At 43.9% G+C, this 18,796-nt stretch overlaps 1 protein-coding gene across 1 annotated transcript in view; it reads left to right on the forward strand.

The window, feature by feature from the left end:
- Positions 1-516: 516 nt before the first annotated feature.
- itga4 (integrin alpha 4) overlaps positions 517-18,796 on the forward strand; it is a 47,785-nt gene continuing 29,505 nt past the window's right edge. The window contains exons 1-5 of the mRNA XM_061970974.2: positions 517-660; positions 8,918-9,091; positions 9,168-9,280; positions 14,996-15,105; positions 15,332-15,464. Coding sequence (XP_061826958.2) covers positions 8,928-9,091; positions 9,168-9,280; positions 14,996-15,105; positions 15,332-15,464 — 520 coding nt within the window. The 5' untranslated portion in view covers positions 517-660; positions 8,918-8,927. The remainder of the gene's footprint in view (positions 661-8,917; positions 9,092-9,167; positions 9,281-14,995; positions 15,106-15,331; positions 15,465-18,796) is intronic.

Below are 18,796 nucleotides of genomic sequence, written 5' to 3' on the forward strand. Positions count from 1 at the left end.
AGTATTTCAGTTGATATAGTAGTATTTGGCTAACTTTTAGGAAGTATTTCAGTTGATATAGTAGTATTTGGCTAACTTTTAGGAAGCATTTCAGTCGATTTAAGAGTATTTAGGTCACTTAAAACAGTATTTTAGTAGATTTAAGAGTATTGAGGTCACTTTTAGGAAGTAGTATTTCAGTATAGTTGTCAGTATTTGATCAGATGTAGTAGTATTCCAGTATAGTTGACAGTAGTGATCAGATGTAGTAGTATTCCAGTGTGTAGTTGCCAGTATTTGATCAGATGAAGTAGTATTTCAGTATAGTTGACAGTAGTATCCAGGGTGTAATCAGATTACAGTCATTGACACAGTAGTGATAATAAATGGAGGAAACGCCCCTCTCACATGCACGCGCGCACAGTCCCGCGAGGGAGAAGAGGAAACACCGTTACGCGCGCACGCGCGCAGAGAGGGAGGGTCTTTTTTCATTGACTTCAACTTTTCTCCTCACACACACACACCCACACACACACACACACACACACTTTTCTCACACACACACACACGCACACACACACACAAGTCCGGCATCGACTCACGAGTTCACGGAGTATTCATCAAAAGTCTTCTGGTCCAACATCTGGCATAACCAAGGCGAGGAGAACATCTGCTGTAACGGTGAGGCGCACGCACGCTGCTCGGGCGTGGGGATGAGCATGCGTGTAAAAAAAAAAAAAAAAAAAAGACTTTTATGAGTAAAACACACGAGAAGGAACTTTTCCGAACATCTTTCATTCAAGACCATTTTAACTTTTTTTTTTTTTAATAGTTTTTTAACTCTTGTACTTATAATAATAGTTTACATATTCAAAGTCAATGAGGGCTAACAGGAAGTCTGTGCATGCCTTTATTCTGAAAATCACTCTTGCATTTCCTGCTGAGGGCTTTTAAGGTGAAACACGGCAAGCTGTTTCCTAAATGGAACACTTCGGTGTGTATACCAGGGGTGTCCAAAGTGCGGCCCCGGGGCCAATTTCGTTTTCTGGCTGTTTTTTTGTTGGCCCTCGGCAGATGGAAAAATGTCATTAATACTTTATTAATTAACAATGTCATTAATAGTTTGTTATCCATGTGTTGTTAGTAGGGATGTCCGATAATGGCTTTTTGCCGATATCCGATATTGTCCAACTCTTTAATTACCGATACCGATATCAACCGATACCGATATATACAGTCGTGGAATTAACACATTATTATGCCTAATTTGGACAACCAGGTATGGTGAAGATAAGGTCTTTAAAAAAATAAAATAAAATAAAATAAAATAAATAATAATAAAATAAGATAAATAAATTGAAAAAAATTTCTTGAATAAAAAAGAAAGTAAAACAAGATAAAAACAGTTACATTGAAACTAGTAATTAATGAAAATGAGTAAAATTAACTGTTAAAGGTTAGTACTATTAGTGGACCAGCAACACGCACAATCATGTGTGCTTACGGACTGTATCCCTTGCAGACTATATTGATATATATTGATATATAATGTAGGAACCAGAATATTAATAACAGAAAGAAACAACCCTTTTGTGTGAATGAGTGTGAATGAGTGTAAATGGGGGAGGAAGGTTTTTTGGGTTGGTGCACTAATTGTAAGTGTATCTTGTGTTTTTTATGTCATTTTAGCGTCCCTTCACTGGCTCCCTGTGCGTTACCGAATACATTTTAAACTCCTTTTATTTGTTTTTAAATGTCTAAACAACCTCGCGCCAACCTATCTCACCGACCTCCTTCAGCCTTACTGCCCCACCCGATCCTTAAGATCAGCCGATCAGCTGCTGTTGACGGTCCCTGACACAAGGCTGAAGCTTAGAGGTGACAGAGCTTTCGCCGTTGCTGCTCTCAAGCTCTGGAACGACCTACCCCTGAGTGTTAGACAAGCCTCCTCTCTTCCTGTTTTTAAATCTCTCTTAAAAACATACTTTTATTCCATGGCTTTTAACACTGAGTGATATCCATCCTGCAATGGCGCCCCATAATACACCTGCTGTGATCCTGTTTTTATGTTTTTATGTTTTTATTAATTCTATTTTAATTTTTTTTTTTTTTATCGTGTTCTGTTTGTGTTGTGTTGTGTTTGCTCGGTACTCGTTTTATCTTTTAACCTGTTCATTGTACAGCACTTTGGCTACCCCTGTGGTAAATTTTAAATGTGCTCTATAAATAAAGTTGATTTGATTTGATTTGATTTGATTTAATTAAAAAAAACAAAAACAAAAACGATACCGATAATAAAAAAAACCCGATACCGATAATTTCCGATATTACATTTTAAAGCAATTATCAGTCGATAATATCGGACATCTCTAGTTGTTAGTAATGATATATTGTTAAAATCAGGTTAATCACACTTTTGAATTTGGATTAATCAGGATTAACCACAGGAATTACTAGTAGTGTAAACTCGCCTGCATGGTTTCAATTAATTTAAACAATTCAATGAAATAAAAAATGCAATTTTTTGTTAGAATAGTTAGGAAAAAAGGGAGCAAAATAAATTGCGTTATTAATCTGCGTATATACCTGATTAATGCAATATTTTTTGTGATTAATCGCATGAGTTAACTTGTTATTTTTGACAGCCCTATTTGTCATTTCTAATTTCCTTGGTCACCGATTACCAAAAGCTAACGTGGCTGTTTTGTTCAACTAGCTTAGCTTGATTTGAAGCCCAGGTTTAGCTTTAGCATCTTTAATAGAGATGTCCGATAATATCGTCCGATAAATGCTTTAAAATGTAACGTCGGAAATTATCGGTATCGGTTTCAAAAAGTAAAATGAATGACTTATTAAAACGCCTCTGTACGGAGCGGTACATTTCCGGTAAAACACGGACATAGTCTAGTATACTCTGGACTGAAGCTGTGTGCCTTCATTGTTTTCGTAGCTGTTGTTTTGAGGCATGTTTAAAATAAAAAATAATGCACTTTGTGAAAGTCAAAGTATAGTATTTCCCATAGTTGTAGTGGGTATCAAGATTATCTCAGGGAGAACATGTCCCAAATTCCAAGCTGCTGTTTTGAGGCATGTTAAAAAAAATAATGCACTTTGTGACTTCAATAATAAATATGGCAGTGCCATGTTGGCACTTTTTTCCATAACTGGAGTTGAAGTTGTTCTCCTATTTTGGAAAACCTTGTTTTTGATTGATTGATTGAAACTTGTATTAGTAGATTGCACAGTACAGTACATATTCCGTACAATTGACCACTAAATGGTAACACCCGAATACGTTTTTCAACTCGTTTAAGTCGGGGTCCACGTTAATCAATTCATGGTAAAGTTACATTGTTTAATGCATCCAGCGGGGCATCACAACAAAATTAATAACGTGTTAATTCCACGACTGTATATATCGGTATCGGTTGATATCGCATACTTGCCAACCCTCCCGAATTTTCCGGGAGACCCCCGAAATTCAGCGCCTCTCCCGAAAACCTCCCGGGACAAATATTCTCCCGAAAATATCCCGATTTTCAGCCGGAGCTGGAAGCCACGCCCCCTCCAGCTCCATGGGACCTGAGTGAGGACAGCCTTTTTTCATGACGGGAGGACAACAGGGTGACAAGAACTAAATCATCCAGACTAGAGATAAATTGTATTATTATGTTTATCTTACCTAAAAATAAATATATTTATTAATTTAAAAAAAAAAAAAACTAAATACATTTTTACTATATTTTGCTAAAAACATCAAAATTAATTGTATTTTTATTTGTATTTTTTCGTGACTCCTTATTACATCCAGCCATAGAATTATACATTAAAATAAACATAATTGAAATAATTGATTTTAAATTATCATAATAATTCATTTAAAATGACCATATTTAATTATCAAAATAATTGCTTGTTTATCAATAACTTTAGCATTTTATTCATTACATTTTGAAACTCTCAGAAGCCAAGTTATGTTATATTCCTTAATATTTATTTATGCAAGTTTGAAGTATCAATTATCTAAACACAGTTTGTTTGCATATTTTCAGGATGTAGATATCTATATATATATATATATATATGAAATACTTGACTTGGTGAATTCTAGCTGTCAATATACTCCTCCCCTCTTAAGCACGCCCCCAACCACGCCCCGCCCCACCCCCGACCACGCCCCCACCTCCCGAAATCGGAGGTCTCAAGGTTGGCAAGTATGTGGTATCGGAATCGGTAATTAAGAGTTGGACATTATCTGAATATCGGATATCGGCAAAAAAGCCATTATTGGACATCTTGTAATGGTTGGACTAAGGGGAGGTGACGGCGACAGACACCAGAGGGGGGTATGTACAAGGATTTATTATATATATTAACCATATATGTATATATATATATATATATATATATATATATATATATATATATATATATATATATATATATATATATATATATATAATAATCAAACAATACAAATATAAACTAAGGAAATGGAGTGTGAACTAGATCCAAAAGTGTATGTGATGTGTGGCTATGTGTGTGATTAGCTGTAGTGTGAGTTACCAAGTGTTGTGTTGGGCGAAAGGAGGAACAAGGCAGGAAGACAATTCCATTGGGCAGGCAGATGATCCAGGGCAGGAGAGAAGAGGCAAGATCCGTTTCCAAGCGGGAGGTCGAGAATCCAAAAGGGCAGTCCGGGAGGTAGGGGAAACAACAGGGGATCACGGAAGAACACGGGAAGCGAAGGGTAAGAAGACTATACTCCGGCGAGCGACCGCAGGTTGTCCAGGCTTAAGAAGACCGCTTGATCATCACAGGCAGGTGTGCCGATTGCCAGCAAATGATTGCAGCTGGCGGCTTCTGCTGGGCGGAGACGCGCGCGGCGCGTCCCTGGCTGAGCGCGGCCGTGGGCGTGTCCCGAGGTGCACTCACTGGAGCGCACAGATGGATGAACGGCGTTGGCAGGAGTCTGAGCCGTAACACATCTCTAATCTTTAATGTATAAAATGTTCAACATCCTTCCATTTTACCGGAGTTTGGACACCCCTGATGTATACCGTATTTTTCGGAGTATAAGTCGCTCCGGAGTATAAGTCGCACCGGCAGAAAATGCATAATAAAGAAGGAAAAAAACATATATAAGGCGCACTGGAGTATAAGTCGCATTTTTGGGGGAAATGCATTTGATAAAAGCCAACACCAAGAATAGACATTTGAAAGGCAATTTAAAATAAATAAAGAATAGTGAACAACAGGCTGAATAAGTGTACGTTATATGAGGCATAAATAACCAACTCTGGTATGTGAACGTAACATATTATGGTAAAAGTCATTCAAATAACTATAACATATAGAACATGCTATACGTTTACCAAACAATCTGTCACTCCTAATCGCTAAATCCGATAAAATCTTATACGTCTAGTCTCTTACGTGAATGAGCTAAATAATATTATTTGATATTTTACGGTAATGTGTTAATAATTTCACACATAAGTCGCTCCTGAGTATAAGTCGCACCCCCGGCCAAATTATGAAAAAAACTGCGACTTATAGTCCGAAAAATACGGTACTTTGTTAGAATTAGCGCACTTACACTTAGCATTTTTGAGCGCTAACATGCGTTCACGCCATACTTGCCAACCTTGAGACCTCCGAATTCGGGAGAGTGGGGGGTGGGCGGGGTCGGGCGGGGCGGGGTTAAGGGGGAGGAGTATATTTATAGCTATAATTCACTGAAATTAAAGTATTTCTTATATATATATATATATATATAGTACAGTAAACAGTAATGAAAACACAGTTGTTCTACTAACTGTACTGTACTTGCTGCTTACTTAAAAAAAACAAAAAAACACTTACCTTTCACTATTTGAGTAGCTTTTGTTCTGCCATTTGAGTCCTGGCGAGCGATCTCTGAATCCGGGAACTTATCCTTCACGGATTTGTTGAAAACATCCGCAAATGAGAACGGAATGTTGCTTGCAAGGTGGCCCATAATACTGCGTTGCCGCCGCCTTGTGCTTCTCTGACCGTTCATGAGTGACTATATCCATTCGGCCACCGTGTTGTGGGTTATAGATAAACCTATGGATAACGGAGACATATATAATAGTCTCCTTTTCAGGTGAGAGGACGCTAAAGGCAGTGCCTTTAAGGCACGCCCCCAATATTGTTTGTCCGGCTGGAAATTTTGGATATTACAACTTGCCTAGTTTTGAAGCAATGCATGATGGGAATCCGGATGTTGTGTGTCAGTGTATTAACGTGCCGGCTGGAATAAACACACGCTGAGAAATATCTCCGTGCCTGCCTACTTTATAGGTTATAGATAAACCTATGGATAACGGAGACATATATAATAGTCTCCTTTTCAGGTGAGAGACGATGCTAAAGGCAGTGCCTTTAAGGCACGTCCCCAATATAGTTGTCCGGCTGGAAATCGGGAGATTTTCGGGAAAATGGTTGTCCCGGGAGATTTTCGGCAGAGGCACTGAAACTCGGGAGTCTCCCGGAAAATTCGGGAGGTTTGGCAAGTATGGTTCACGCTGGGAAGTACACTTAAATGATAAATGGGTTATACTTGTATAGCGCTTTTCTACCTCCAAGGTACTCAAAGCGCTTTGACACTACTTCCACATTCACCCATTCACACACACATTCACACACTGATGGCGGGAGCTGCCATGCAAAGCGCTAACCAGCAGCCATCAGGAGCAAGGGGTGAAGTGTCTTGCCCAAGGACACAACGGACGTGACTAGGATGGTAGAAGGTGGGGATTGAACCCCAGTAACCAGCAACCCTCCGATTGCTGGCACGGCCACTCTACCAACTTCGCCACACCGTCCCTACCACTTGCCACTCTCAATGGCACGGCGGGAGGGGAGGGGCTAACACGAGTGGTTGCAATTCACCAATAAAAAAGAGAGAAGAAGACGGAGGTAAAATATTGCATTTGTCATTTCCGATAAGTACACTGTGGTTGTGTCAAACTGCACACTGGGGAGCGCAGTGTACACAGTGTATACACTTAGGGAAAAATAAGTACGCAAGTGTGCGACTTGAAACACAACTTAGCTGTGTGGATGTCCACAGCCCAAAGTTCAAGTATCAAAATGTTCGGCTCGACCGGGGAATTGTGTGCTCGCCAAAAAAAATGGTTAAAAATCTCCCAATTTAGCCAGAATTCCCTGTTTTTCGGGACATTTTTCCAATTGAAAATGAATGGGCCGTTGTTCGAACTTGCGCAATTCCCACATTTCCCAAGCGATTGGAAGCGTTCCACCATCCACACACTCCACTCACTCTGGACAAACAAACTGTCATTTTCCAAGTTCAAAAAATTCCAAGAATTCCCGGTTATGCAAAGCCCTATTATTCATCTCTTGCTGGAAAGTTTCCACGTTTCCAAATTTTTCAACCAAATCCAACCATTCTACCATCAACACATTCTTCTTAGTTAGGACAACAAAAGTTTGTATCTTTTTTCCGTAAAGATTCCCGATTTTCTTAAAATCCCAGAAATTCCGAAATACCCATTCTGAATTCAAACTGTTACTACGTCAACATTTTTCAACCGATTCAAAGAATTCCAACACCAAACCTAGTATTGATATATTAACAAATTCCCGGTTTTCCCGAAATACCCACATTTCCAGAAAATTCCCATGAATGGACATGCTCATAGTTCTACAATGCTTAAAATCTTGCACCCTTTTTTCACCTGATCCGGACCTTTCAACCATCCACACACGACTCTTCCCAGAAAAAGGCAAAACATGTTTTCCCTTTCCCAAATTCCCGGTTTTCCCCTGAATTTCCAGGAATTCCCCCCTATTGACAATTAATGGGCAATACACAAACCTCTCCATATCCCACATTTCTCAAGCGATTGGAAGCATTCCACCATCCACACACTCCACTCAAACCTGGACAAACAAACTATCATTTTCCAAGTTCCAAAAAATTCCAAGAATTCCCGGTTTTGCAAAGCCCTATTTTTCACTTCTTTCTGGAAAGTTTCCACGGTCCACATTTTTCAACCAAATCCAACCATTCTACCATCAAAACATTCCTTTTAGTTAGGACAACATAAGTTTGTGTATTTTTTTCCGTAAAGATTCCCGATTTTCCTAAAATTCCAGGAATTCCGAAATACCCAGTTTGAATTCAAACTGTTACTACGTCATCTTTTTTCAACCAATTTGAAACATTCCAACACCAACCCATTTATATAATCTCAAACAATTGTGCTAGTATTAATATTTTCAAAAATTGCAGGTTTTCCCGAAATACCCAAATTTTCAGAAAATTCCCACGCTCATAGTTCTACAATGCTCAAAATCCTGCATCATTTCCCCCCCGATTCGGACCTTTCAACCATCCACACACGACTCTTCCCAGATCTCAAAGGCAAAACATGTTTTCCTTTTCCCCAAATTCCCGGTTTCCCCCAGAATTTCCAGGAATTCCCACTATTGACAATGAATGGGCAATACACAAACCTCTTCATATCCCACATTTTCCAAGCGATTGGAAGCGTTCCACCATCCACACACTCCACTCATCTTGGACACTCAAGGATTTCACTTCCACTCGTGCGTATCGGTGTCTTGCACACGTTGGGCAGTCCAACAAATTGTAGTTTCTTTTGCAGTGCACTCTCACTACTCAGAAGACGCAGTGCTGGCTGCATGAAGTGCACTGAGTACACTTCCTAAGTGCGCACAGTGTAGTGCTGTACCAAATCTATTACTGTCGTTTGGCACTTACCGAAAATACAGCTTGCAATATTAATCTTTTCTCCCTTTTTTTGTGAATTGCAACCCCGGTGACGCTTGAGTGTGCTGAGTGTCCCATCACTGCACACACTTAAGTGCACTTTGCCCTACTTAGTTTGTTTCTGACATGATTGTGTTGGTGCTTGTCCCGCAGTTAAGTCCCCATGTGTCCCTCGTCGACCAGGCCGGTCCTGTTCCTGTTCCTGGTCCTGCTGGGTCACGCTGCAGGCTACACCTTGGATCTGGAGAACGTTGTGGAGTTCCGTGGCGTAAATGACTCCATGTTCGGGTACTCGGTCCTGCTGCACCGTCACCGAACTCACAGCTGGTCTGTCCTTGGCCTTGTTGGGTGTGTCTATGCTAATGAGTATGCAAATGAGACAGGCTCCCTGTATGTGTGTCAGGTTGGTGGTGGGCGCGCCGGTGGACAACTCTTCTTCGTCAAGTCGCTCTCCGGGAGCCGTTTACCGCTGCAGCGTCAGCACGGACGACCGCCGCTGTCAGATCATGCACGCCGGTAAACCTTTTGTTTTTCAGCTAGTTACCTTGGTTACTAGGGGGTGGCACCTAACCATTCCATCCGATTCCTGGGGTGACGATTCCATTCAGAATCAATTCTCGCAATCTATTATTTGGTATAATACTTCTTATGAAACATTTTCAAAACAGGTTACTCAAACTGTAGTAAGCGCACCCCCAAGTGGTACACTGGCTCCATCTAGTGGTAGCCAAAGATTTTGTTCATTATTTAAATACACTGTTTTATTTTCCTATATTCAAACACAGTGTCACTGTTCAAACTGTGTGTAATGTTACAGTGGCCAAAGCTATTATACATACTTGTTAAATAAAACTTCTGCCTCGTTTTTAATGCATACTTAGGTCTACTATGCTACTGTATTTTGATGTTGTCATTAAGGTGATACTTAAGGAGTACTTGGGTCTACTATGCTACTGTATTTAAAGTTGTCATTATGGTGGTACTTAATGAATACTTAGGTCTACTACGCTACTGTATTTAATGTTGTCATTATGGTGGTACTTAATGAATACTTAGGTCTACTACACTACTGTATTTTAATGTTGTCATTATGGTGGTACTTAATGAATACTTAGGTCTACTACACTACTGTATTTAATGTTGTTATTTTGGTGGTACTTAATGAATACTTAGGTCTACTACACTACTGTATTTTAATGTTGTCATTATGGTGGTACTTGGAGGGCGTTTCTTACAGTTAGCCGAAGTGTTTTCTGAGATAGTACTTGGTAAAAAAAAAAAAAATGTGAGAAACACTGGGTTACAGGTTAGAAAGTCTCCTTCTGGTTGCATGGAGATGGCATAAAAACATATTTAAAAAAATAAATAATTTTTTTTTAATTAACCCCAAAAAAATTTAATGGATTTTTGAAAATTACGGATCAATTTAGAATCACAATTTGGATGCGAATCGTTTTTTTTTGTGCATCCCTCTTGTTTACCATGTTAGACTCAAGTTTCAGTAGGTAGTAGCCACTACTGCAGGGGTGTCTAAACTTTATATATATATATATATGTATATATATACATATATATATATATATATATAAGCCTGTACATGAGTGCATATTATTATAATAGTATGGTGTATAATTAATAATTACTATAATTGAATATTAAGAGTATGTGAAAGTTTGACTCCTACCTTGTCTACTTTCGTGACGACCTCCTTAAGGTTTTTTAATCAATCCGAAATATTAAGCAGCTAAAATGTGCCAAAGATGGACAAATGTGTGAAGTGTTTTGCATTTTTCCCATCATGCATGGGTAAGGGATTTAAATGGGTGTTTTTTTTTTTTAAATGTTGATTGGACGTGTTTTATAATATCTGCTAAGTTTAATGAGCAGGTTGTGTTATGTTATTTAGAATGTTTGTACTAGTTGGTTGTTATTTTCTGCACCGTGACCCCGAACGGGGCAAGCGGTAGAAAATGGATGGATGGATGGACTAGGGAAGGTTGTTTGGATTGGGTCTTATATGTAAATGCTGTACTGTGTCAACGTGCAAGTACAATTAATGGTTGAGTAACTTTTGTTGGCCATTGCATAGCGACAGAATGGCAAGTATTAGTATATGATATGAATACTACGTACTATATTGTTTATTTGGGTTATACTTGTATAGCGCTTTTTCTACCTTCAAGGTACTCAAAGCGCTTTGACAGTATTTCCACATTCACCCATTCACACACACATTCACACACTGATGGCGGGAGCTGCCATGGAAGGCGCTAACCAGCAGCCATCAGGAGCAAGGGTGAAGTGTCTTCTTGCCCAAGGTCACAACGGACTTGACTTGGATGGTAGAAGGTGGGGATTGAACCCCAGTAACCAGCAACCCACCGATTGCTGGCACAGCCACTCTACTAACTCGTGAAGACGCCCGCGGGCCGTAGTTTGGACACCCCTGCTATACTGTTTCTCCATTGGCACACTTAAGTCTTTTGAGTGTACACTAAAAAAAAACAGCCCAAAATGAGACCGTAGTGATGGACACTAACCACCCTCAATAGTCACTATTTTAAAAAAGTAGCAAAAGGGGAGGAGCTTACTTGAGTGGTTGCAATTCACCAACAAAAAGGAGAGAAGGTGAATATTGCAATCGTCGTTTCTGGCAAGTGCGCAAAGACAGTCATGGATTTGGGACAACACTACAGTGTCAACATCCGCACACTTGAGTGTGTACGTAGTATACTTATTGAAGTGTACTAATGAAAGGATGTTTGTTTTGTTTGTTAGCCTTAGCTGTAGCACCAGTAGTGCTGGGTTTCTTCCGTCAGTACACTTCCATAAGTACACTGCGTGTGCGGTGTAATTGTTCCGAGGTTGTGTTGTCGTGGTGTTACCGGAAATTGTCAGCTCGGAAGCACACATGAAGCCTAAGGCAAAAACGTAAAGCTCTTAGCATAGCGTGATAAATTAAAAAAAAGACAAGACATGTAAGCAGTAGCATCAAGCTAACCAGAAACGCAAACTGTAGCATTACGCGAACAAGAAATGCTAACAGTAACATGAAGCTAGCTAGAAACGCAAACAGTAGCATGAGGCCAGCTTTAAATGTAAACCGACGGCTTATCACCAAACAGAGGCGGGTGTGCACAATCAGCGCTCCTAGCAAGAAGAAGGTAAAAAAAAAGAATAAAGACTAAACACCAGAGAACTGGAACAAAACGAATGAACTACCATATTTTTCGGACTATAAGTCGCAGTTGTTTTTCATAGTTTGGCCGGGGGTGCGACTTATACTCAGGAGCGACTTATGTGTGAAATTATTAACATCCATCCATCCATCCATCTTCTTCCGCTTATCCGAGGTCGGGTCGCGGGGGCAGCAGCTTAAGCAGGGACGCCCAGACTTCCCTCTCCCCAGCCACTTCGTCCAGCTCCTCCTGGGGGATCCCGAGGCGTTCCCAGGCCAGCCGGGAGAGATAGTCTTCCCAGCGTGTCCTGGGTCTTCCCCGTGGCCTCCTACCGGTCGGACGTGCCCGAAACACCTTCCTAGGGAGGTGTTCGGGTGGCATCCTGACCAGATGCCCGAACCACCTCATCTGGCTCCTCTCGATGTGGAGGAGCAGCGGCTTTACTTTGAGCTCCCCCCGAATGACAGAGCTTCTCACCCTATCTCTAAGGGAGAGCCCCGCCACTCGGCGGAGGAAACTAATTTTGGCCGCTTGTACCCGTGATCTTGTCCTTTTGGTCATGACCCAAAGCTCATGACCATAGGTGAGGATGGGAACGTAGATCGACCGGTAAATCGAGAGCTTTGCCTTCCGGCTCAGCTCCTTCTTCACCACAACGGATCGATACAGCGTCCGCATTACTGAAGATGCCGCACCGATCCGCCTGTCGATCTCACGATCCACTCTTCCCCCACTCGTGAACAAGACTCCGAGGTACTTGAACTCCTCCACTTGGGGCAAGATCTCCTCCCCAACCCGGAGATGGCACTCCACCCTTTTCCGGGAGAGAACCATGGACTTGGACTTGGAGGTGCTGATTCCCATCCCAGTCGCTTCACACTCGGCTGCGAACCGATCCAGCGAGAGCTGAAGATCTTGGCCAGAGGAAGCCATCAGGACCACATCATCTGCAAAAAGCAGAGACCTAATCCTGCAGCCACCAAACCAGATCCCCTCAACGCCCTGACTGCGCCTAGAAATTCTGTCCATAAAGGTTATGAACAGAATCGGTGACAAAGGGCAGCCTTGGCGGAGTCCAACCCTCACTGGAAACGTGTCCGACTTACTGCCGGCAATGCGGACCAAGCTCTGGCACTGATTATACACGGAGCGAACTGCCACAATAAGACAGTCCGTTACCCCATACTCTCTGAGCACTCCCCACAGGACTTCCCGGGGTACACGGTCGAATGCCTTCTCCAAGTCCACAAAGCACATGTAGACTGGTTGGGCAAACTCCCATGCACCCTCAAGGACCGTGCCGAGAGTATAGAGCTGGTCCACAGTTCCACGACCAGGACGAAAACCACACTGTTCCTCCTGAATCCGAGGTTCGACTATCCGGCGTAGCCTCCTCTCCAGTACACCTGAATAGACCTTACCGGGAAGGCTGAGGAGTGTGATCCCACAATAGTTGGAACACACCCTCCGGTTCCCCTTCTTAAAGAGAGGAACCACCACCCCGGTCTGCCAATCCAGAGGTACCGCCCCCGATGTCCACGCGATGTTGCAGAGTCTTGTCAACCAAGACATCCCCACAACATCCAGAGCCTTAAGGAACTCCGGGCGGATCTCATCCACCCCCGGGGCCTTGCCACCGAGGAGCTTTTTAACTACCTCGGCAACCTCAGCCCCAGAAATAGGAGAGCCCACCACAGATTCCCCAGGCCCTGCTTCCTCATAGGAAGACGTGCTGGTAGGATTGAGGAGGTCTTCGAAGTATTCCCTCCACCGATCCACAACATCCGCAGTCGAGGTCAGCAGAGCACCATCCCCACCATACACAGTGTTGACACTGCACTGCTTCCCCTTCCTGAGGCGGCGGATGGTGGTCCAGAATTGCTTCGAAGCCGTCCGGAAGTCTTTTTCCATGGCCTCCCCGAACTCCTCCCATGTCCGAGTTTTTGCCTCCGCGACCGCTGAAGCCGCACACCGCTTGGCCTGTCGGTACCTGTCTGCTGCCTCAGGAGTCCCATGAGCCAAAAGAACCCGATAGGACTCCTTCTTCAGCCTGACGGCATCCCTCACCGCCGGCGTCCACCAACGGGTTCTAGGATTACCGCCACGACAGGCACCAACTACCTTGCGGCCACAGCTCCAATCGGCCGCCTCGACAACAGAGGTACGGAACATCGTCCACTCGGACTCAATGTCCAGCACCTCCCTCGTGACATGTTCAAAGTTCTTCCGGAGGTGGGAATTGAAACTCTCTCTGACAGGAGACTCTGCCAGGCGTTCCCAGCAAACCCTCACAATGCGTTTGGGCCTGCCAGGTCTGTCCGGCATCCTCCCCCACCATCGCAGCCAACTCACCACCAGGTGGTGATCGGTAGAAAGCTCCGCCCCTCTCTTCACCCGAGTGTCCAATTGTGTAAATTATTAACATATTACCGTAAAATATCAAATAATATTATTTAGCTCATTCACGTAAGAGACTAGACGTATAAGATTTCATGGGATTTAGCGATTAGGAGTGACAGATTGTTTGGTAAACGTATAGCATGTTCTATATGTTATAGTTATTTGAATGACTCTTACCATAATATGTTACGTTAACATACCAGGCACGTTCTCAGTTGGTTATTTATGCCTCATATAACGTACACTTATTCAGCCTGTTGTTCACTATTCTTTATTTATTTTAAATTGCCTTTCAAATGTCTATTCTTGGTGTTGGGTTTTATCAAATACATTTCCCCAAAAAATGCGACTTATACTCCAGTGCGACTTATATATGTTTTTTTCCCTTCTTTATTATGCATTTTCGGCCGGAACGACTTATACTCCGGAGCGACTTATACTCCGAAAAATACGGTATTTATTAATTCCTCGATGTTGTCTTCTCTTCTTTAAAATGTGTCAATTGCAACCACTCGAGTAACCCCCTCCCCTTTCGCCGTGTAGCTAAGATGGACAAATGTTGAGGGTGGCGAGTGGCAACAGTATTTGGCAGGAAGTTAGCCTCTCTGTGTTAAAACATGTTGTGTGTGTGTGTGTGTGTGTGTGTGTACAGACGTGTTGCATTGTGGGAAAACCTGTGAGGCGGAGAGCGACCACCAGTGGTTAGGAGTCAGTCTGTCCCGACAGCCTGGGAATGTGGCGGGAGGAGGCGGACATGTTTTGGTTTGTACAACATGTTTAACATCAGCCCGCTGACAGTGTGTGTGTGTGTGTGTGTGTGTGTGTGTGTGTGTGTGTGTGTGTGTGTGTGCGTGTGTGTGTATGTGTGCGTGTGTGCGTGTGCACGTGTGTCATGAGTTGAACTGGTGACAACTTGTGATCACTAACCAAGTAACGACCCTGTCGCGTGTGTGTGTGTGTGTGTGTGTGTGTGTGTGTGTGTGTGTAGGCGTGTGCACATCGCTGGAAGAACGTGTACTATTCGGAGAAAGACAGTCAGAACAACAAGCTGCCCAATGGCGTCTGCTATCGCTTTGACAACAACCTGAGACACGCCCAGGCGATCATACCTTGCTACAGAGGTGCGCACTCACCACGACCTTTGAACTCCGCGTCACCTGAGGGCATCTTCAGCCTGTCCACACCTGCTGTCTGTGCAATGTCCAAATGGTCCACCTCTCCTCCCAAGAACCAGCGTCCATTGCAGTGGACATTTATTTCCATTGTGTTTTGGATGTCAAACACAAACGTCCACTGTAGAGGACAATGTTTCTCAGGAGAATATGTTGTCCACATTGTCCAATGCAGTGGACGTTTGTCATTTTGGTCTATTTCCTCTGTCAGACTGATAAATAGCCCTTTTATGCAAAATGGAAAAGTCCACTGCAGAGGACAATGGTTCTCAGGAGCGTATGTTGTCCATACCGTTGTTACATGTCCATATACTCCTGAGAACCAGCGTCCAATACAGTGGACATTTGTTATTTTGGTTTATTTCTTCTGTCAGACTGATAAAGACACAAACGTCCACTTCAGAGGACATTGGTTCTCGGGAGAGTATGTTGTCCATACATATCGTCCATACCGTTGTTACATGCTGTCCTTATACTCCTGAGAACCAGCGTCCAATACAGTGGACATTTGTTATTTTGTAAAATGGAAACGTCCATGTTGTCTTCACACTGTCTCCGTGTGGTCTCCATGTTGTCTCCACACTGTCTCTGTGTCGTCTCCGTGTTGTCTTAATGTTGTCTCCGCGTTGTCTGCGCGTTCTCTTTATGTTGTCTCCACACTGTCTCCATGTTGTCTCCACACTGTCTCTGTGTCGTCTTAATATTGTCTCCGCGTTGTCTGCGCGTTCTCTCCATGTTGTCTCCACACTGTCTCCACACTGTCTCCGTGTTGTCTCCATGTTGTCTCTACGTTGCCTCCACACTGTCTCCATGTTGTCTCCACACTGTCTCCGTGTTGTCTCCACACTGTCTCCATGTTGTCTCCACACTGTCTCCGTGTTGTCTCCATGTTGTCTCTACGTTGCCTCCACACTGTCTCCATGTTGTCTCCACACTGTCTCCGTGTTGTCTCCACATTGTCTCCGTGTTGTCTCCACACTGTCTCCGTGTTGCCTCCACACTGTCTCCGTGTTGTCTCCACATTGTCTCTGTGTTGTCTCCACACTGTCTCCGTGTTGTCTCCATGTTGTCTCTACGTTGCCTCCACACTGTCTCCATGTTGTCTCCACACTGTCTCCGTGTTGTCTCCACATTGTCTCCGTGTTGTCTCCACACTGTCTCCGTGTTGCCTCCACACTGTCTCCGTGTTGTCTCCACATTGTCTCTGTGTTGTCTCCACACTGTCTCCGTGTTGTCTCCACACTGTCTCCGTGTTGTCTCCATGTTGTCTCTACGTTGCCTCCACACTGTCTCCATGTTGTCTCCACACTGTCTCCGTGTTGTCTCCACACTGTCTCCATGTTGTCTCCACACTGTCTCCGTGTTGTCTCCATGTTGTCTCTACGTTGCCTCCACACTGTCTCCATGTTGTCTCCACACTGTCTCCGTGTTGTCTCCACACTGTCTCCATGTTGTCTCCACACTGTCTCCGTGTTGTCTCCATGTTGTCTCTACGTTGCCTCCACACTGTCTCCATGTTGTCTCCACACTGTCTCCGTGTTGTCTCCACATTGTCTCCGTGTTGTCTCCACACTGTCTCCGTGTTGCCTCCACACTGTCTCCGTGTTGTCTCCACATTGTCTCTGTGTTGTCTCCACACTGTCTCCGTGTTGTCTCCACACTGTCTCCATGTTGTCTCCACACTGTCTCCGTGTTGTCTCCATGTTGTCTCTACGTTGCCTCCACACTGTCTCCATGTTGTCTCCACACTGTCTCCGTGTTGTCTCCACACTGTCTCCATGTTGTCTCCACACTGTCTCCGTGTTGTCTCCATGTTGTCTCTACGTTGCCTCCACACTGTCTCCATGTTGTCTCCACACTGTCTCCGTGTTGTCTCCACATTGTCTCCGTGTTGTCTCCACACTGTCTCCGTGTTGCCTCCACACTGTCTCCGTGTTGTCTCCACATTGTCTCTGTGTTGTCTCCACACTGTCTCCGTGTTGTCTCCACACTGTCTCCATGTTGTCTCCACACTGTCTCCGTGTTGTCTCCATGTTGTCTCTACGTTGCCTCCACACTGTCTCCGTGTTGTCTCCACACTGTCTCCATGTTGTCTCCACACTGTCTCCGTGTTGTCTCCATGTTGTCTCTACGTTGCCTCCACACTGTCTCCATGTTGTCTCCACACTGTCTCCGTGTTGTCTCCACATTGTCTCCGTGTTGTCTCCACACTGTCTCCATGTTGTCTCCACACTGTCTCCGTGTTGTCTCCACACTGTCTACATGTTGTCTCCATGTTGTCTCTACGTTGCCTCCACACTGTCTCCATGTTGTCTCTACGTTGTCTCCACACTGTCTCCGTGTTGTCTCCATGTTGTCTCTACGTTGCCTCCACACTGTCTCCATGTTGTCTCCACACTGTCTCCATGTTGTCTCCACACTGTCTCCATGTTGTCTCCACACTGTCTCCGTGTTGTCTCCGTGTTGTCTGTGTCGTCTCTGTGTCGTCTTAATGTTGTCTCCGTATTGTCTCTGCGTTGTCTCCGTGTTGTCTGTGTCGTCTCTGTGTCGTCTTAATGTTGTCTCCGTATTGTCTCTGCGTTGTCTCCGTGTTGTCCCCGTGTTGTCTCCATGTTGTCTCCACGTTGTCTCCATGTTGTCTCCACACTGTCTCCGTGTTGTCTCCATGTTGTCTCTACGTTGCCTCCACACTGTCTCCATGTTGTCTCCACACTGTCTCCGTGTTGTCTCGGTGTTGTCTGTGTCGTCTCCGTGTTGTCTCCATGTTGTCTCCACACTGTCTCCGTGTTGTCTCCATGTTGTCTCCACATTGTCTCCGTGTTGTCTCCACACTGTCTCCGTGTTGTCTCGGTGTTGTCTGTGTCGTCTCCGTGTTGTCTCCATGTTGTCTCCACACTGTCTCCGTGTTGTCTCCATGTTGTCTCCACACTGTCTCCGTGTTGTCTCCATGTTGTCTCCACACTGTCTCCGTGTTGTCTCCATGTTGTCTCCACACTGTCTCCGTGTTGTCTCGGTGTTGTCTGTGTCGTCTCCGTGTTGTCTCCATGTTGTCTCCACACTGTCTCCGTGTTGTCTCCATGTTGTCTCCACATTGTCTCCGTGTTGTCTCCACACTGTCTCCCTGTTGTCTCGGTGTTGTCTGTGTCGTCTCCGTGTTGTCTCCATGTTGTCTCCACACTGTCTCCACATTGTCTCCATGTTGTCTCCACACTGTCTCCGTGTTGTCTCCACACTGTCTCCGTGTTGTCTCCACACTGTCTCCGTGTTGTCCCCATGTTGTC

Source organism: Nerophis lumbriciformis, linkage group LG13 (genome assembly GCF_033978685.3).
Source record: "Nerophis lumbriciformis linkage group LG13, RoL_Nlum_v2.1, whole genome shotgun sequence".
Lineage (NCBI taxonomy): Eukaryota > Metazoa > Chordata > Actinopteri > Syngnathiformes > Syngnathidae > Nerophis > Nerophis lumbriciformis.